General features: G+C 36.3%; 2 protein-coding genes across 3 annotated transcripts; both read right to left on the bottom strand.

The window, feature by feature from the left end:
* Positions 1 to 11,965: 11,965 nt before the first annotated feature.
* Positions 11,966 to 15,332, bottom strand: LOC104212425 (uncharacterized). Its single transcript, XM_070168732.1, has 6 exons — positions 15,299 to 15,332; positions 13,768 to 13,897; positions 12,757 to 13,043; positions 12,427 to 12,700; positions 12,083 to 12,245; positions 11,966 to 11,986 (listed from the first exon to the last, which is right to left on the bottom strand). The coding sequence occupies exons 1-6, from the start codon at positions 15,330 to 15,332 to the stop codon at positions 11,966 to 11,968; spliced, it is 909 nt and encodes a 302-aa protein (XP_070024833.1).
* Positions 15,333 to 15,814: 482 nt separating this feature from the next.
* LOC104212424 (elongation factor 1-gamma 2-like) lies at positions 15,815 to 19,381 on the bottom strand. 2 transcript variants are annotated; one of them, XM_009761672.2, is made up of 7 exons: positions 19,291 to 19,381; positions 17,948 to 18,097; positions 17,793 to 17,853; positions 17,654 to 17,706; positions 17,471 to 17,572; positions 16,883 to 17,381; positions 15,815 to 16,469 (listed from the first exon to the last, which is right to left on the bottom strand). In XM_009761672.2, exons 1-7 carry the CDS (start codon positions 19,297 to 19,299, stop codon positions 16,090 to 16,092), a joined length of 1,254 nt encoding a protein of 417 aa, XP_009759974.1. In that variant the 5' UTR covers positions 19,300 to 19,381; the 3' UTR covers positions 15,815 to 16,089. The 2 variants fall into 2 exon arrangements, with proteins under 2 accessions (XP_009759974.1, XP_009759973.1); XM_009761671.2 differs by lacking the exon at positions 19,291 to 19,381 and having other exon boundaries at positions 17,948 to 18,106.
* Between the last annotated feature and the right edge of the window lie 1,708 nt (positions 19,382 to 21,089).

Raw genomic sequence — 21,089 nt, 5'->3', positions numbered from 1 at the left:
GCGGGCCTGGTCCGGGCCTAACGGCTATAATTTTAAAAAAAAAAAATTAAAAAAAATAGCCCAATGGCCATATTTAAAAAGTAGCCATTTGGGGTTTTTTTGACCGTTTGGTAGTTTCTAAAATAGCCATTTGGCCCCCAAACTTTATATAATTACACTTTTTTCCATTTCTCAACTATAAATACCCCCTAATTCTTTCATTTTTACTCACCAATTCATCAATCTCTCTCAATCTCTCTACTAGAATTGCTTATTTTATTGTTGAAACTTCGTGAAAAATTGTGAAGTTAGTGAATTGAAGTCCTTCAAGTCTTCAACGATTTTCAATTTTCAAGAAGTTGTTCGGCAATCCGGTAAACTCGTTTCAACTCTTAAGTTTTAAGAATATATTTTTGTGTGTTTTAGTTTGCATAATTGTAATTAATATGGCATTTTCTTTGAAAAAAATATTTGGTAAGTGAAAAGATAAAACCGGTGAAAGTAGTGGCCAACCAACTACCCTTCCCCCGGCTCCCCGACCTAGAAAAAATAAGCAAGTTGAAAGTAGTCGCCAACCTAGACGTCCTCCTTCTCCCATAATTCTTGATAGTGATCACCCTTGTTTTCAATTTACCGATAGTGAATTTTGCCATAATGTTGTACCAGGTGAAAGATTAGATGCTGAAATTATGAATTTTCTTTATCCTAATGAAACTATCTCAGAAAATAATGAGGAAAATGAGGATGATGATAAAACCCAAGCATCGGATTTAGATGATACACCTACTAGTCCTGTTAATAACCCAACAGATGCACCGGCCGACTCACCTGTAGAAACTCCTACTTTTAATAGAGAACCTGCTAAACGCCTAGAAACATCATTAGTTTGGAATTGTTTTACTCAAGTAAGAGAACAAAATAAGGCTAAGTGTAAAACTTGTTTGAAATTAATGGCGCATAAATATACTGGAGACCGTAGCGGCACGGGTAGTTTGACTAGGCACATAAAAACACACCCTAGAGATAAAGCTAGATTTTACAAATGAAAGCGCAGCTAGAGGGGACAAGTGTAGATTCTACGGTTAACCCTAGTACAGGTTCAAATCTAGTTCAACCCGGAATTAACACTGTGACCGGAGGTATTTTATATTACGATCCTAATAGAGATCGTGAAGAATTAGCAAAGATGATTACCGTTATGTGCTTACCTTATACTTTTCCTTCTAATCCTAATTGGGTGCATTATATTAGAAGAGTTTTTAATCCTACTTATAAAGGTTGGCCTCGCGCAACAGTTAAGAGCGATATTTATAAATATAAACATGAATATGAACAATATTTGCGGTATTTATTTACTCATATAAGTAATCGGATTTCTATTACTACTGATATTGGTAGAAGTGGTAATGATTGTGATTATCTAACTGTTACAAGTCATTGGATAGATGAGGAGTGGACAATGCAAAAACGCATTATTGTGTATAGAATAATTAATTCATGTCACACAGGTAAGTTTATAGCTAATATTGTTGCAGATATTTGTAGATATTTATGCTTTAGAGATAAAATAATATCAATTTCTATGGATAATACTTCTAGTAACACTAGTGCTATAGGCATACTTACAACAACACTAAATCCCGCATTTAGAAATATATTTCATGTTAGATGTATTTGTCATATTTATCATTTAATTGTCGGTGATGGTATGCGAATTTTAAATTTAGAAATTAAAAAGGTTAGAATGGCTCTTAATTGGCTTTTTTATTCAAACCGTAGAAGTAGACTAAGAGAATATTTTAAAAAATGTGATGAATATGGCCTTAGAGAAAGAAAGGTTCCTAAACCTTGCCCGACTAGATGGAATTATATGTACGAAAGTTTAGTAGTTGCATATGAATATAGAAACCCAATTAATGCAACGTTTAATGCTCGGGTAGGTGGTGAGGATGATGATGAAATGCTTACTACTCAAGATTGGACGAATGTTAAAATTCTTATAGATTTTTTAGAACATTTTCAAATTGCTACAAATGCATTTTCTGGGCAATATTATCCTACTATTTCAAACTGTTTAGTTTATATTGCAGCACTATGTGATTTGTTTGTTGAATTTTCGGAGGGTGGGGAAATTTATCAACTTGCTATAAATGCAATGAAAGAAAAGTTTAAAAAATATTTTTTCCCTATCCCTCCTATTTATGGTGTTGCTGCAATGTTAAATCCTACAATGAAATTAGGAGGTCCTCATTTTTGGTACTCAAATATTTATAAGGCTTTAGATCTTTCAAATGAGGAATTTGCTACACTTGCAGATGCAAAAGCCTCAATTAAAATTAATGCTCAAACAATTTATAATGATTATCAACTTGCCTTAGAGCATGCTAGGCCAAATGTTCCAACCCCTACTTCGTCTAGTTCACAATCGTTTAAAAGAGCTGCGGGCTTAAAAACACTTAAATCTTGGACGAAGTTCAGGGGTTCTCAAGGTGATAATTATGATGAAACTTCACATCTAAATGAGCTTCAAGTTTATTTGTCGCAGGGACTTGAAAAGGAAAATCCAGACGGCACTTTTGATCTTTTGGAATGGTGGAAGGCAAAGGAAAAACATTTCCCGGTTCTTGCAAGGATGGCTCGGGATATTTTATCTATTCAAGCTTCAACTGTTGCATCAGAGAGCGCTTTCAGTCAAGCAAGACTTCAAATAGGTGATCATAGAGCGTCAATGAGGGAGAGCTTGGAAAAATCTATACTGTTTAGAGATTGGATCCGCTCGGAAAGAAGGAACTTTGGAATTGCGGAATCACAACCGGCGATAGATGAAGCTTATGAAGAAATGATGGCGGAAATTGCGGAGGATGCTACTTCGCCCGGAAGTGGTGATGAACAAGTTTCTTTTCTACCACCACCAACGCAACCTCCTCTGAACCTTGAAGGATTTATGAAATTTGTTAGAGATACAATGTAGAGGTGTACCTTGTACTTTGGCATATCTTCTTTTAGTTTTGCTCCCTTTTAATGGTGGTATTAGTACCTTGTTGTGCTCATTCCATTGGGGGGAGGAAGACTAAGAAAGATATGTCATTTTTGGTAATAAAAATTATAAGACATGCCCTTGAATATATTTTTGCAATATTTTTTTGGTCTTTAACTTGCAATTATTTATAAGCTATAATATATATACATAACATACAATATATACTACAAGAAAATATATAAGGTAATATATACACATAACATACAATATATACTACAAGAAAATATATAAGGTAATATATATACATAACATACAATATATACTACAAGAAAATCTATATATATATATATATACATATCTACTTATTTTTAATATACTATATATATATATATATATATATATATATATATATATATATATATTATATACTATACTAGTATACTATAGAAGTCTTCAAAACAAGATTTTTCAAAATTCAAAATGAGGGCCCCACCTCCAATGACCACCAACGGCCATATTGCACAAATAGCCATTTTTTTCAATTTACAAAAATGATTTGATTTCTATGTATTGAAGCACTCTAATAATTTGATTTCTACATATATATTATTTATATAGCCTTGATATGGTTTACAAGAAATTGCCTTAAAAAAACGGAAATCAAAAAGCCCGTTAGGCCCGCTAAGCCTACGAGCCCGGCCCGTTTAGCCCAGGACCATATGGGCTTAGGCCCGTCACGGGCTGGTTCCACCCGTTGAGCCCGAGAAGCCCGGGACCGTGAGGCCATAGACCAGGACCGCTAGGCCCAGGCCCGTTAAGCCCGACCCATTTGGCCCATTTAGGTCCAGGCCCGGCCCAAGGTACAGCATTACATCGACCTGTTAGAATATACTATAAGCCATGCGTATTGTTATAGTATTCTTTATGAACAATTATTTATTTACTTGTTTAAATTCAATAAAGTTTCATTTTAAATAGATCATGTGTTGGTTTGTGCGTCCATTGCTTACATAGTAGATGATTTAGTGTATAGAGTTTAGCTTATACACGGAAGATTAAATCATCGGTTCTTGTAAGACATAAAAGTTAATGTTCACAATCTAATGATGGAATTGGACAAATCATCGGAATGATTGTAGCACAAGATTAAATATAATTTATCTTGATTATGGGAATGGTTTAATTCCAACTTCTTGTGCTAGTACATTTTGTATGTATTGAACGGATCAAGTAGAGATGAGTATTTTATACTGACTTTATAAAATAATTTCTCTAGTCCATATAATGTACTTATACTCTTAATCATGATATAATTATTATTAGTTGTGTATGTCACTTGTTGTTTTGATTTATTAAAAGGCGAGATTCTTTCGCGAGTCAATAAGCCTGGTAAATTGGATAACAATGATATACATTGGCGAAGTAATAATTAGTTGATGGAATCCATGTCTCGATTTTGAGATTGATGATACTCCTTTATGAAAGCTTATATGTTTTCATGTGTAAACCCGGCCGATGAATTTTGTATCCGACACATGAAATAAGTTAAGTATAAGTATAAAGGAAATAATCAATAAATTAAATAGTCAGTAATTTAATTTGATTGATTAGTATCTGAATCTTAACATGGGGAGTTAAATAAGGTTTTATGGAAGAATTTTGAAATTGAACTAAGAAGTACAATTACGAATTTTTAGTGGAATAATTCGTAATTTATTATGATGGAAATTAATTTCAGAATTTTGAAATTAATATCATAATAGGAAGCCTTGTTAATTAAATTTTGTGGTCCCTATTGTGCCTTAATAATAGAAAATAGTGGAAACTGTTACTTAGTAGGAAAGAAAACATGAAAACCGTCCCTTAGTGGGAGAAGGAAACCTAACAGGTTTTGAAAACGGTTTTGACCTAAAAACGCAGCTATATATATGGATATAAGGGCTGGACGTTTGGGGTATGATTCCAACTGCGGTTTCTACTAGAATTTTGCCCACCCAAAATTCTCTATTTTCGGTTATTGTTTGGGTAACACAGTAGAAGACTGTGGAAATCTGCTGATGTGTGGTATCAACTGAGGAACTGGAGAACGACATAGATTTGTTGTGTTTACGCTTCAAGAGGTAACCCTAAAATCTCCATACGTGCTAGTTGTTTAGATTACACATGAATATGATTCTGCTATTGCTTCCGCTGTGGTATATATATCATCAATTGGTATCAGAGCTTACTCACGTCTAATTAAATAATTAGGATAAACCATAAGGATTAATCTCATATTCTATATGCAAGTTTTGAATTACATGCAAAGTTTGTTTTTTCTGAAAACCTGCACTATTTTTTGGTGTGATTATCTGTTATGGGTTGTGTTGATTATTCGAAAACTTGATGTATCCTTTTAATATTGGTGATGTTGAGTGAGAATAATCTGAAAGTTGAATTTTATCATGTAAAACGGCAAAACAAGTTTTGCCGAATTAGGGCAGAAAATCGGAGGTCAAAAAGTTGACGGACTTCGATTGATCTGAAACTTGGCAAGTCCATGCGAAATGGCCCAGTTAGCAATACACGTGAATTTTATTCATGATTGAAGTCGTTTTTTGGGCTCTCGGGGTCGTTTAGATGGTGTTTGTGCTATTTTTCTAAAATTCTGAATTTTTTTTAAGTTGTTTTTAATTTCAGTAATTGTGGGGATCAATTCCCTTGGTCCTGGGGCTTAAAAAATCAGTGATATAATGTTTTTTACGCGTTGACGTAGGTCTTCTTCCATATCGGATAAAAAAATATTATGAATAATCACCATGTTATACTAGTCATTGATTATTTGTATTTACTCTCCATCTGAGTATGCATGTTGGTTCAATGGGACTAATATATGTTGAATGTTGATATTCACTTGGCTTAAATTAACAGTTTACTCTCCATCTGAGTATGACATGTTTAAGTTTATGGAGTGAAAATCTGTCATTATATATGTATATTGCAAGAATAGCTTCTTTCCCATCGAAATTTGTTGTTCAAGGTGCATAGATTGTATATATATAATGTGTTTTGAATTTTAATGTTCATAATACAAACTGATTTGATCTATTTAAATATTTAATGTCTCCCAGATTGACAATGACTGCTTTCAATCCCCTTATTGCCATTCTTACCCAATACAAACTTGAGGGTCCAAATTATGTTGATTGGAAACGAAATTTGGATATTGTTCTAATTGCTGAAGAGTACAAATTTGTGCTCGATGAGGTGTGTCCAGAAAAACCTGGAGATTATGCCACAGATGATGAACAGAAGGCTTACCAGAAATGGATTAAGGCTGATGAGATGGCGCGATGTTACATTTTGGCATCCATGTCGAATGTTCTGCAACATCAGCATCAGTCGATGGAGTCTGCTTATGATATTCTAGAAAATCTCAAAGAAATGTTCGGAGATCAGAATCGTGCGGTTAAGCAGACTGCCATGAAAGCCCTTCTGAATACCAAAATGGTTGAAGGTTCATCGGTCAGGGACCATGTTCTGAAGATGATGAGTCTTCTGAATGAACTGGAGGTCCTTGGAGCTAACATTGATAAGGACACGCAGGTTGAAATGATCCTGCAGACTTTGCCTGACAGTTTTCAGCAATTTCGCCTGAATTATAACATGAACAAAATGGATTTGTCCCTTGCGAAATTGTTGAATGAGCTGCAGTCGGCAGAGACTATTATCAAGTCCCAAGCTCCTCCCGTGGCATTGAATTTTGAGGCAGGTTCTTCTTCTAAGCCGAGAGGCGGGCAGAAAAAGAAAAAGGCTCAAAACCCCTTTGTTGGTGGCGCGACTGCTGGTGTAAAAAAGGCTAAGGGCAAGTGTTATCACTGCAAGTAGCCCGGGCATCATAAGAAGCAGTGTCCAACTTATCTGGCCAAGCTGAAAAATAAACCAGGTGATTTACATCTACTTGTCGTTGAAACATTTTTAGCGGCTGTTTCTACCATGTCATGGTGTGTAGATTCGGGAGCCACTAATCATATCTGCACTTATTTGCAGGGGTTTCAGATAACGTGGCGGCTAAGTAGAGGAGAAATCAATGTTTATCAAGCAGACGGTTCAGCAGCCCCAGCTTTAGCATTAGGAAATATTAGTATTTCATTTGGTAGTGGTTGAGTTTTAGCTTTAAAAGACACATTATATGTACCTTCCGTTATAAGGAATTTAATTTCGGTTTCTAGCGCTATGAGAGATGGTTATGATTTTAATTGTCATGACGTTGATAAATGTATTATTACTCATAATAAGCGTTATCTCTCTTCGGCTACATTGATTAATGGTCTTTTTGTTGTTGACTCTATTCCTAAACAGTTACCACCTAAAGAACTGAATAATGTTGATTTACTAAGTAAGAGAAAACGTTCTTCTGAATTGAGTGAAACATATTTATGGCACTTGCGTTTGGGTCATATAAATCTAAACAGAATTTCCAAGTTGGTCAAGGATGGACTTTTAAGTTCATTGAAAGTGGAGGCACTACCAGCTTGTGAATCTTGTTTAGAAGGAAAAATGACAAAACGAATTTTCTCTCAAAAGGAAATCGGGCAAGTGACAAATTAGAGTTAATTCATTCTGATTTGTGTGGTCCAATGAATGTCCAAGCAAGAGGTGGTTTTGAGTATTTTGTGACTTTCACAGATGATTACTCAAAATATGGATATATTTATTTGTTGCGTTGAAAGTCTGAATGTTTTGAAAAGTTCAATGAATTCAAGACTGAGACTGAAAAGCGACATAATAAACATATCAAGACACTACGATCTGATCGTGGTGGGGAGTACCTCTCTACGGACTTCATTGGTTATTTATCAGAATGTGGAATTACATCTCAATTATCTGCACCTGGAACTCCACAACAAAATGGTGTAGCTGAAAGAAGAAATAGGACTCTTATGGAAATGGTTAGATCAATGATGAGTTATTCCGATTTGCCTTCGTCTTTTTGGGGACATGCCTTAGAAACGGCGAATTATGTTCTGAACTTAGTTCCTTCAAAGTCAGTACCCTTGACCCCTACAGAATTGTGGACTGGGCGCAAGCCTAGTCTGCGGCATATTCGAGTTTGGGGTTGTCCGGCACATGTGCTAAAGGGGAAAACGGATAAATTGGAGGCAAGAACGGATGTATGCGTGTTTATAGGTTATCCAAAAGGGACGAAAGGTGGTTTATTCTATTGTCCTAAAGAGAAAAAGGTAATTGTTAGCACAAATGCCAAGTTTCTAGAAGAGGACTATTTGATGAACCATGTTCCTAGAAGTAAACTCGTCTTACAGGAACTTAGCAAAGGAATGGAAACTCAATCATCTGAAAATCAAAACGACCATATCCAAACCCCAGAAGTCGATTTTGACATACCATTGTACTTTAGTAGTGGGAGAAATGTCAACTTAATGTCCCACAAGAACAAGTGCCCTCAGTCATACTACCACAAAGTAGTGGGAGTCATGTTGAGCAGACTGCACAATAGGAAGAAGTCATTGATATCCCTGAGGATAGCATGGAGACTCAGGTTCCTGATGATGTTGTGGTTCAACCACAAAATCAAAGTGATGTAGTTGCAACTGATGTAGTGCGTAGTCGTAGTGGGAGAGAAATAAGATAGCCAGTTCGTTATACGCTCTTGGGAGAATCATATGATAGGATCCCTGAGGAGCCTACCTCTGAACCTATCAATTACGACCAAGCACTACATGATAAGGATGCCGATAAGTAGGTTGCTTCTATGAAATCAGAGATGGAGTTTATGTACTCTAATCAGGTTTGGGATCTTGTAGAACCAACTGATGGGGTTAAACCCATTGGATGCAAGTGGATCTATAAGAAAAAGAGAGGTGTAGATGGAAAAGTACAAACTTTTAAAGCAAGGCTTGTAGCGAAAGGGTTTACTCAGAAAGAAGGGATCGACTATGAGGAAACCTTCTCGCCGGTAGCCATGCTTAAGTCTATAAGGATTCTCTTATCCATTGCTGCTCATTATGATTATGAGATTTGGCAAATGGATGTCAAGACAGCTTTCCTTAATGGAAGTCTTGATGAGTGCATCTATATGATGCAACCAGACGGTTTTATGGAAAGTGGCAAAGAGCACATGTTGTGTAAGCTTAAAAGGTCCATTTATGGACTAAAACAGGCATCTAGGGCATGGAACACTTGTTTTGATAAGGCGATTAAAACTTTTGGTTTTGATCAGTGTCTTAACGAATCTTGTGTATACAAAAAGTGGGATGGGGACAAAGTGGCATTTTTGATCTTATATGTAGATGACATACTGCTCATAGGAAATAATGTGGGCATGTTGAATTCAGTTAAGCAGTGGTTGTCCACACATTTTGATATGAAAGATTTGGGAGAAGCGGCTCATATCCTTGGGATCAAACTCTTGCGAGATCGCAAGAAAAGGATATTAGGCTTGTCCCAAGGTCTTTATATTGATACAATACTCTCCAGGTTTAGCATGCATGATTCCAAGAAAGGATTCCTTCCTTTCAGACATGGAATTTCTCTATCTAAAGATCAGTCTCCTAAGACTGATGAAGAGATAGAAAAGATGAAGGCGGTCCCTTATGCATCAGCTGTGGGGAGCCTCATGTATGCTATGTTATGCACTAGGCCTGATATCTGCTTTGTCGTTGGCGTTGTTAGCAGATTTCAGTCTAATCCTGGGAAAGAGCATTGGACGGCGGTTAAACATATAATCAAGTACCTGAAAAGGACTAGGGATTACATGTTGATCTACCATTCGGATGACCTGGTACCTATTGGGTATACTGATTCAGATTTCCAATCAGACAGAGATTCTAGAAAGTCTACCTCAGGTAATGTGTTTACTCTTGGAGGTGGAGCCATAAGTTGGAGGAGTATCAAGCAAACTTGTGTTGCTGATTCCACCATGGAAGCCGAATATGTGGCAGCCTCTGAGGCAGCCAAAGAGGCAGTTTGGCTCGGTAACTTCCTGAGAGAGTTGGGTGTGGTTCCTTCGATTCAAGCACCAATTACGCTTTACTGTGATAATAGTGGTGCGGTTGCAAATTCAAAGGAGCCACGAAGTGAGCGTAAATATCATTTAATTCGTGATATAGTGCAGAGAGGGGATGTAGTGGTCACCAAGATTGCGTCAGAGAACAACTTGGCAGATCCGTTTACTAAGAGCTTACCACAGAAGACTTTTGATAAGCATGTAGAAGGAATGGGTGTCAAAATTGTAGACGCATGGTTATTAGTCTAAGTGGGAGATTGTTAGAATATACTATAAGCCATGCGTATTGTTATAGTATTCTTTATGAACAATTATTTATTTACTTGTTTAAATTCAATAAAGTTTCATTTTAAATAGATCATGTGTTGGTTTGTGCGTCCATTGCTTACATAGTAGATGATTTAGTGTATAGAGTTTAGCTTATACACGGAAGATTAAATCATCGGTTCTTGTAAGACATAAAAGTTAATGTTCACAATCTAATGATGGAATTGGACAAATCATCGGAATGATTGTAGCACAAGATTAAATATAATTTATCTTGATTATGGGAATGGTTTAATTCCAACTTCTTGTGCTAGTACATTTTGTATGTATTGAACGGATCAAGTAGAGATGAGTATTTTATACTGACTTTATAAAATAATTTCTCTAGTCCATTTAATGTACTTATACTCTTAATCCTGATATAATTATTATTAGCTGTGTATGTCACTTGTTGTTTTGATTTATTAAAAGGCGAGATTCTTTCGCGAGTCAATAAGCCTGGTAAATTGGATAACAATGATATACATTGGCGAAGTAATAATTAGTTGATGGAATCCATGTCTCGATTTTGAGATTGATGATACTCCTTTATGAAAGCTTATAAGTTTTCATGTGTAAACCCGGCCGGTGGATTTTGTATCCGACACATGAAATAAGTTAAGTGTAAGTCTAAAGGAAGTAATCAATAAATTAAATAGTCAGTAATTTAATTTGATTGATTAGTATCTGAATCTTAACATGGGGAGTTAAATAAGGTTTTATGGAAGAATTTCGAAATTGAACTAAGGAGTGCAATTACGAATTTTTAGTGGAATAATTCGTAATTTATTATGATGGAAATTAATTTTAGAATTTCGAAATTAATATCATAATAGGAAGCCTTGTTAATTAAATTCTGTGGTCCCTATTGTGCCTTAATAATAGAAAATAGTGGAAATTGTTACTTAGTGGGAGAAGGAAACCTAACAGGTTTTGAAAACGGTTTTGGCCTAAAAACGCATCTATATATATGGATATAAGGGCTGGACATTTGGGGTATGATTCCGACTGCGGTTTCTACTAGAATTTTGCCCACCCAAAATTCTCTATTTTCGGTTATTGTTTGGGTAACACAGTAGAAGACTGTGAAAATCTGCTGGTGTGCGGTATCAACTGAGGACCTGGAGAACGACATAGATTTGTTGTGTTTACGCTTCAAGAGGTAACCCTAAAATCTCCATACGTGCTAGTTGTATAGATTACACGTGAATAAGATTCTGTTATTGCTTCCGCTGTGGTATATATTCCATCACGACCATGGTAATATTATCTCATATGGCATATTACTGCGGTAGATGCCACGTGGCGTGCCCCCTCATCATCAGTGGCGGAGCCAGAATTTTCATTAAGGGGTGTCAAAATATATAAAAGTAAACATACGAGAAAATTAAGGGAAGTCAATACATAGTATATATACATATAAAATTTTCTTTTTGAAATGGTGTGGTTTGACACCCATTCCTATAAGGTGGCTCTGCCACTGCTCATCACACCTATCCCATTTTACCCCTCCCCTAAATTCTTCTTCTTCCACCACCACCTCCCTCTTCCCCCAGCCATCGCCAACATCATCCCCTCCTTCACCACGCATCTATTCTTCCACCACTATTAAACACTAGTCATGACACCATTAAACCACCATTCTTTCACCAAAAAACTGATTCAATAATTTGATTTTATGAACTGCACTTAGCTCAGAAATAGATAGATATAACCTATAAGGAGGAAAAGTTGATCAAATGGATTTCATTCATATCAACGCAACTACTACTAAATGAATTTATATTAAGGAACAAAGAGAAAATACTAACCTTCGTCGTGATGTTCACCATTAATCTGGTCTTTGACAGAAAGGGTGTATTTTGCCTTAACCCTTTTCCGGCAACCAAATCCCTCAGCATCAACTGATGTAAGATAGATAGAGATTCTTTGGTCCTTTGACAACAAACACCGTTAGGATAAAGCAGAATTTTCCTGCATCCAGACATAAGAACGTCTATTTACTCAAACACCAAACTGAAATAGTTAAACAAAGAAGAAAATATATAACGTATATGAATACATCAATCAAGGGTGGATTCAGCCCTTCGGTACCAGGTTCAACTGAACCAATAGAATTTAAATCCTTAATCCGCCTCTGACATCAATGACATACCATTTGTAATCCCCAACAGTAAACTCTTTAGACAAACAAGACTCCCCTAATTTTGAAAACTCATAGATCTTCCATTCATGCTTATTAGTCTCGATGTCTTCCAACATCGACACACATTCACCAACTCCTTGGTTCTTGACGACGAATACCTCAGCTCCGATAATGATACTGTCATCGACAAGGTATCCATTGGACTGCTCTTTCAGTGCTTTGTGAGAGATAAGCTTGGAGAAACCCCATTTGCACTTGACCTTGTGAAATCGCCGCACTTGACCTGAAGCAATAAATCATATATAATCATTCCTATACATTGCATCACAAAAATCTTACGTCCGAGTTCAGATGGAAAAATTTCGAACATAGAAGTTCCAGAGAATGCTCTATATTGATCAAAAGGAAAAGGAAAAAAAACGAATGTAAAGTAGAAGAAGGTAAGCCGATATGTATCACGTATAACAAGATAGTTGTCACAAAGTTGATTAAACAGAAAGAAGCTAAACACAGCATTAGCCTCCCAACCAGCAGGTAAGGAGCTGTCATTCGCAATGGCCAAGTAGACGGAGATGTAATCGTTTCCCTCTATGTTGTCATCCCCATTGGGATAGATGATCAACTTCCTGCACCAAGTCCGTCAACAATTAATTTCCATAAATTCATATCATGGTACATGAAAACGACGACATTGTGGGAAATGCGACATCAAGATTGTGCACTAATCAAGTCTAACTTCTATTTTTAAATATAAAGCGCGTATTGAGTTGACTTGTAGTGGATCGAATAATAGTTATTCATTATTATACTCTTAACTGACAAACATAATCTTAACCTATATTGATCGGACTCTCCTGGATGCCTGTCGGATCCTGCAAAATTAGCGTAATTTTGGAGGATCGCACAAGGGTGCGGCGTCATTTTGGAGAATCTGTACAACGTAGATCTTAACCTGATTTCTTAGATTCATGTCTAGAATTACATAACTATTTCTTCATATGATGAGAATTCCGCCAACCACACAATCAAATACACTACAAATGCAATATGAGTAATCTGTATGAGTAGCAACTAGTTTTAACTTTCAAGAATGATGCACTCCTGCGATTTGGATGCTAAGTATAATTCTTTAATTGATTCTCCATCGCGTATTTAGGAATAGTGCTGCAAGTATGTCTACACCTTTTTAAGTGAACCCATCAACAAGGGCGGACCAAGCTTAGAAGTTATGAGTTCACGTGAACCAGTAGCTTTTGTCCAGACCCTAGAAATTCACTAAAAATTCTTGTTCGGGAGAAATGCGAGGGAAATTCAAAAGAATCGAGAAAATAACAATGGATGTATCATTACCATTTATAGCCCCAGGCTTCAAATTCATTTGATTCATACATGTCAATACCATTCTCTGATAGTTTGTAAAAAGATTCAAACTTCATCAAGTAGTGTGATGGGGATGCATCCCTAATTTCCACTGTAACTTCTGCGCATTTTCAAAGATCAAAGAAAATCACAATCCAACATGAAAAACAAGAAACACATCTTCAACCCCCTCCCCCCCCCCCCCACACACACACACAATATATATATAAGAAACTTTTCAATTTTAAAATATTACTTTTGGTTCTCCACTCTCTGCTTGGAGATATAACGCTCCCTAGCAAGGGTATTTCATTCTCAAAATTTGAACCCCAGAATTCATTAAAGATGGAGAGCAGAGGTGGAGCTAGGATTTTAACTTTATGGGTTCTGGATTTAATATACGACTTTAAGTGTTAGTTAAAGGGTTTTAAATTTAATATTTCTACATATTTAATGAATTTTAAGCACCAAATATGGTGTTTGAGCAAAAACTAATGGGCTCCCGTAACTCATCAGTGTGTGTGTAAATTACCTTCCTCTTCACAAGGAATCAAAGCAATTTTTGGGAAACTTTGCCTTTATTATTAGGCACGTCACTCCTCTTATTTCTCCTTTATTTCCATAAAGCAATACTGCATGCTGGACAGCTTGAAGTCATTCCTCACGGTTTAAGATTAAACTACTCAATTTGCATGATTAATGCAGTACTTACGATACAAAAAAAAAAAAAAAAAAAAAAAAAACAAAAATTGGTGACAATTAAATTCTGTAGCTAAAAAATTGGTGACGGACAAATTCTATAGCTATATATATACAGCTTGATTAGCGATATATTATCAAAAAAATTGTTAGCTACAAGCAATTTAGCAACAGGTTCGCGAGGTTTTTTTTTTTTTTTTTTTGTAGTTATATCATGTTTTAGCATAAGTTCATCTTCTTTGTCTAATAAAATACGTGCAGCGTTCACCTGAAAAATAAAATAAAGAAAAATATGTGTTCAAAAAACACAACTTTAAGAATATTGTCGTGGATATCTTTTGCATGTAGGATAACTTGTGTGGTTGTGTTTATATCTTTTCCCGGCGAATCTTTATATTGGATCAGAATAGAAAGCAATGGAGATCAGTAAACAGTCAACGTAGCTGCTCAAAACTATCATAGGCTATTAATTTAATTAAAGAAGAAAAATATAAAAAAGGCAGTATAACTTCCCTTATATACTACTGTAATTAAATTGCCTCTGTTCTAAAACAATACTGCGCACACTAAAAGGTTAAAAAGCTTCACTATATAAGGAGAGTCCTACTTCACAGTTACCGTTTAGTCATAAATAAATGTATTTTACTATCTTCAAATACAATACGAACTCTATTACATTTATTACTTTGAACTTTGTAATCACCTATAATTCTACTTATTAATCCTTTTCTTATTTGTATTATATAACATAACTATAATATATTCATATTAGTTTTTTCCTAATAGTACTTAGGAATTTTAAATCAGTTAGAACTTTGCTTACTGTGAGAACTCACTATTGCCCCAGTTTTCTCCATAGCACAAACTGAGCTATCTTCATTGCAGAATTGAATTTATCCTTCATTTTACTCGAATATATTGCCTAAGAATTATATGATTCTCTTTTTTTCTCCAGTTAAATATATTTTTCACCCATGTATAATACGGATTTTCACCCATGTATACTATGGAAGAAGAGCCGTGATGTAACTGGTAAAGTTGTTACCATGTGACCAGGAGGTCACGGATTCAAGCCGTGGAAGTAGCCTCTTGCAAAAATACAGGGTAATGTTACATACAATAGACCATTGTGGTACGGCCCTTTCCCAAACCCCGCGCATAAATGCACCAGGCTACCCTACCATGTATAATATGATACACCTATATCTTACGACAGTACCACTAGACCAAAGGCAGAGAGAGTCTTTAATGCCTAATGATTATGCTTCTATTGCAAACACAAAAATCAAGAAAAATTAATCCACCTTATACAAGTTAACATGCAAGTTGCAAAAGGTGATTCATGTGAATGAAGCACTGCCAAAACTGCTTTACTTGGAAAAGGATAAACAACTCAATCAAAAATATATCCCAGTTCTCTTTGTCAACCCGATAATTTAGAAAACATACTACTACAAAGACAAGAAAACCTCTTAAGACAACATATGTTTTAACCTTTCTCAAAAAAGACAAGATAAGTTTTCAAAACAAGAATCTAAGTAAATTTGGGAGGACAAAACCAAGGTAAACTACAACCTCAGGGGAAAGGAACCATCGCCGAATGCAACAAAATGTTTACTTGAAGCACTTAGCATCCAACAGAGACTCTCCCTCAAAGGGCTCGTAATCCTCAATCATTTGGTTGACACGCTCCTTCTGTGCTTCATCGTTGATGTCTACTTCCTTCCATTCATAGAGCTCCATGTCATAGCATTCATCCATAACAAACTTGGGAATTTCTTTTCCACGGAAAAGCCACAAGCCCTTCACCTTATATGGGGCCTCAGAACCAATTACCAACATCTTACCAAAAGCATACTTGCGTGCCAGATCCATTCTCTGCAGAAAACCACCAACCTTGTTCAAGGTTACAAAGGAAACAGTGTTCTCATCCTGGTACTTGTAATCACAGAACCAGAGAGAATATCCTTCAGGATCATACATGTCCCAGAAACCTGCAAAACAAGAACAGTACGGGGTAAGATTCTCACAAGGAACCAGTTCAAATGTTTTCTTAAAGAAGTGGAAAATTTCCTCTTCTATTGCTAGATTTCCAAATTCTCCACCTCCCAAATCCCTATACTTGAAACTAAAAATGGTCAGAAGATAAAATTTTCTGTAAAGATTAGTGATTAATCAGATACAGCAGATCATAAATTGATCATTCAAACGAGAGATTCAACAATGAAAAAAGGAACAACTCTCGGGGACCTTCCTCTCCTCGAACAAATTATAGGTTACTTTTTAGGAAAAACTAAACATGCACTGATTGGAGAAAGCAAATATCTTTAAATAACTAATACTGAGAAATCTCACTAAGCTTTTGAAAAGAAAGATAGGTAACAAAACAGAAAAAACTAAAATATACCTTTAATGGCAACCTCGCGGAAGTTGGTCTTGGTGTTGGAGTAAAGCCTCTTCCACTCATCCAGAATCATCTTACTTGGAGGCAATAGATCAAGAGGATTCTTTGCCTTAGGCTTGGGTGCTTCTTCCTCCTCTTCGAACTTTGGTTCTTCCTTCTTAACCTCTTTCTTTGGCTCCTCCTTTGCTTTGGGTTTTGAAGGTTCCTTCGCCGGTGCAGGCTTCTTGGATGGAGGCGCAGGGATAGATTCAGCTTGTTTCACCTCACCCAATATCTTGCAGAAATTTGGCTGATTAACCACAGTCCAGAAGTATCTCTCTACATGTGGGAATTCCTTGGTAAAGCTTTTAGTCATTATCATCCCAAAACCAATACTCAAGTTGCATCCCATTATAATGTCGGCCAATGTGATTGACTCTCCAACCAAGTACGTGTTAGATGCAAGATGGGTGTTCAAAGCATCAAGAGCTCTCTTTAATGCAGCTACTGCAGCTTCCTCAGCCTTTTTGCAAAACAAGAAGATTTTCAGTTGATTACCTTTTCTATTGTTTCAGAATAATTTTATTAAATAGTGCACAGTACGAGACATACTGGAGGAATGTATGGACCATAGCCAAGGCGAGGGTACAGCCATCGTGCAATGTTTGCATCAATTTCAGTGGTAGAAAAATCATTCCATTGCTCGATTTGAGCCTATCAAGAAGAAAGTGAACATAAATCGAGGAATAAGAATTTCACAAAGGAAAAATGTAACTAAGAAACCAAAATACATACATATTGGATCAACGAAGAGCCAAAGAGAGGATTGTCAGGCTTCAATTTAGTTACTGCATGAATTAAAGGAGGTCAATGTCAGACTTATTTCTGTTATATGATCATAAGTCAAATAAAAGAAAATGAGAAATAGCCTCACCATAGCGTGCAATAGCATTGCTCTCGAAAACAGGGCCATCAGGTGTTTCAAGCACAGGAACCTACAGGTCAAAAAGCACACACCAACCAAGATTAGCAAAACCTTGTCTGAAGTACATGAGAAAGTATATAGGGTTCTGCAGAATAATAACATACCTTCCCAATTGGATTCATCTTGATAAACTCAGGTGTCTTGTTTGATACACCCATCTCGAAATTCTTAGCAAGTTCAACCTTTACACCTGTGTACTCAGCAGCAATGAGTGCCTTTGAGGCATTTTTGTTGTTATTTGTCGAGTGCAAAACCTGCAACATATATAATGAAGAAAATTTAAATGCGAGGATATCGTCAAGAAATTTCATCCCCAAGAAGAACAGAATACAATTGGACATATCATCTGCACTTGTTCTTAAGAGAGTTCTGCTACTGAAAAAGTAGCTAAGGAAAAGCTTCTAGCATTCATGCATAATGTCCCATTTTAATCAATCGGAACACCATTATTGTTGTAAGAAAAAAAATAACTCAACCTCAATTCTCAGCTAACAATCCAAATAGATTTGCGTCCTCTGATGTTTTCTCCACTCCAACAGATTCAATAAAGGCACAATATATCTATATCATCAAGTTAAACACCTCAAAAATCCTAAAAACTTTCAAGATGCCACATTCTTTATAATAAAAAATAATAATTTGAATGCCATTTGACTCAGCGCATACAAAAGCTGGTCTTCTTTGTAGGGTGTCTTTCTCAAGGGAAAAGAGATGCTTATAGGACAGAGCAACTAAAAACAAAGGCTCATACTAAGAATGTGAAGCCCCCTCTCTCTAAATAGAAAAAAGATTCACCCCACTCAAGGCAAGGCACTGAAGGGTGTTGCCTAGTGGTCAATGAAGCGGGAGGAAAACCATGAGTTCACATGTTCAAACGACAGCAGAGGCCAAAAAACCAAGAACTACGTGTCTGCTTAATTCTTGGTGGGCAAAGTTACCGGTACTTTGTGATAGTGCGACGTAATAAGTAATCAGTGGAATTGTCAAGGTGCGTGCAAGAGGGTCAAATGCTATCTAGAAAAGGAGAAAAAAAAGGACTTCACAGTTCAGCCAATACAGTGATACGCACTCTACTTAATTGAGTGATTCATACATGCAAAAAACTTTAGGAGAAGACAAATTCAAATAGCCAATAGGCATAGGCAGATGGAAAATTCAGCAAATAATTAACCTTCACTTAGATTTTATAATTATAAAATTCATATTACACTCAAAAAAATCCAAATAAAACTATTAAAGACACCAAGATGAAGAACTTAGCAAAATAAAGTACATTAATAATTCAATAAACATTACAAACCCCACAACCAAAAGAACATTAGATATACTAACAGGTTGAAAAAACAGTAGTAAAGATTAAATCTTTAGCTATAAATCATAAAGAATTGAAAACTCAGATCTATTTTTTTAACATCAAAAGGAATGAATGAAGATCTAAGAAACATACCAGAGCCATGGCTGCACAGTTGAAACTTGCTCACCCCTTTACACGCCAAATTAAGCAAAGAGAGGCAGAAAGAGAGAAAAAAAGAGGTTTTAGGGTTTCGCAGTGATGTGTCTATATATGTAGTGGCTCTAGGGGCACGTGAACAAGGACAATTTTGGAATATACGGAATTTTTTTTTTTTTTAGGCACACTCTTAGTTATTCTGTTTTGTTATTCCGGTCCCGATGCTCTACAAAATTTTATTCAAACACTCATAGTTATTTAAACATATTACTTTAAACCACTCTTATCATATATGTGTCAACTTCAAGATCGAGTTAGACAAAATGCCTAAACTTCACGCGTATAATGAGCAAACATAAAAAAGTTAGACTAAAAATTATTAAAAGAAAAAGAAAAAATAAAAGGAAAAAGTAAAAGACAAAATAAATAATATAATAAAAAACAAAATATGAGCCTATTTGGATTTGCTTAAAAAAATGGTTTTTCAGCAGAAATAGTTTTTAAGCCTGTGAGCACGTGATTTTTGTTTCGCGCGACAATCGCTCCAAAAGAAATAAAAAATGTGACAAATGGTCCTGCTGTACAAGTTTTGGATTTTGTGTGGCATATTCGTTAGTTATCTGTAATCCCGTCCGTGTTTATTTTATTCAATAAAAAAATAAATAAAAAAATGTGCATCTTTCATTTTTATTTCTGTCATTAAGTGATGTTAGTATAATTAATGTCAATTGTATGTAAAATGTTGTTTATGGTTTTATATGCTATTATTTGATAAATTAATTCAAAAAAAAAAATAATAATAATAATAATAATAAAAGAGAAGAAAGAATTCTCGGACTTGGGCCAGTCCAATTTTAAACAAATTGGCCCAAACAACTCAGCCCAAAACCCGTGCTTGCCCCGGTCCAGACCAGCCTACTTCAAGAACGTCCAAATGACGCCGTTTTAATCCAGTCTGATCTGGGCCGTTGATCTCAGATTGATCAACGGCCAAGATCACTTCCCTATAACCCACTGATGAACCCGACCCATTCCACCCGGACCGACCCAACCCCCTCTAGTTTTGAGATGACACTGTTTCCTATTAGTTGAAGGATCCTGGCCCTTCATCGTGTCTCATCCGAGGGCCAGGATCCGTTCATCCACTCCATATATAAACTCTCACTCGTACCCTGCCCCCCTATCCAATACCCCAGCTTTCATCATCTTCACAAGAACCCCGGAACCCTAGAGCCGCCCCCATCCCCCTTCACCAGAAACCCGGCGGCATGAACGCCGGTGACCTCCACCTGAACACCATAGAACCCCCTCACCACCCTGAACATTGATCTGTTGGCCGTTTAGTTCGAATCATCCCCTAGGTTCTCGAATCTTCATTTGAAGATTCGAGCAAAACTCGATTTACACCGATGCACCCCAGTTTCATACCAGATAGTCCCCGGACCCCCTCGTGACCAAACCATGCTTGGTTTGGTCCGAATCTAACCAAGAAAGCCCAAAACCCAAATCTGCCCTCTAGAACCCTAGGTTTCCTCGTGCCTGTTCCGTGCCTGTTCAAACCAAGAAATTGGGGTCTAATGGACCTTAATCGAAGTGTTTCTCATTTGAGAAACACTTCGATTAAAGTCCGTTCAACCCTGAGAAGGGTCTGTTCGAATCCAAGCTAAGACTTTTGATTTTTCGGGATTTTAGGTGAGTTTTTGTTTTCCTTTTTCTTTATTTTTAGTCCATGTGTTGTTTAAAGGGCTGTTCATGTTTTGTGTAATTTGTGTTTTGAATTTTACCAAATGTATCCT

This window comes from Nicotiana sylvestris, chromosome 3 (genome assembly GCF_000393655.2).
Source record: "Nicotiana sylvestris chromosome 3, ASM39365v2, whole genome shotgun sequence".
In the NCBI taxonomy this organism is placed as follows: Eukaryota; Viridiplantae; Streptophyta; class Magnoliopsida; order Solanales; family Solanaceae; genus Nicotiana; species Nicotiana sylvestris.
This window is presented reverse-complemented; position numbering and strand designations above follow the sequence as displayed.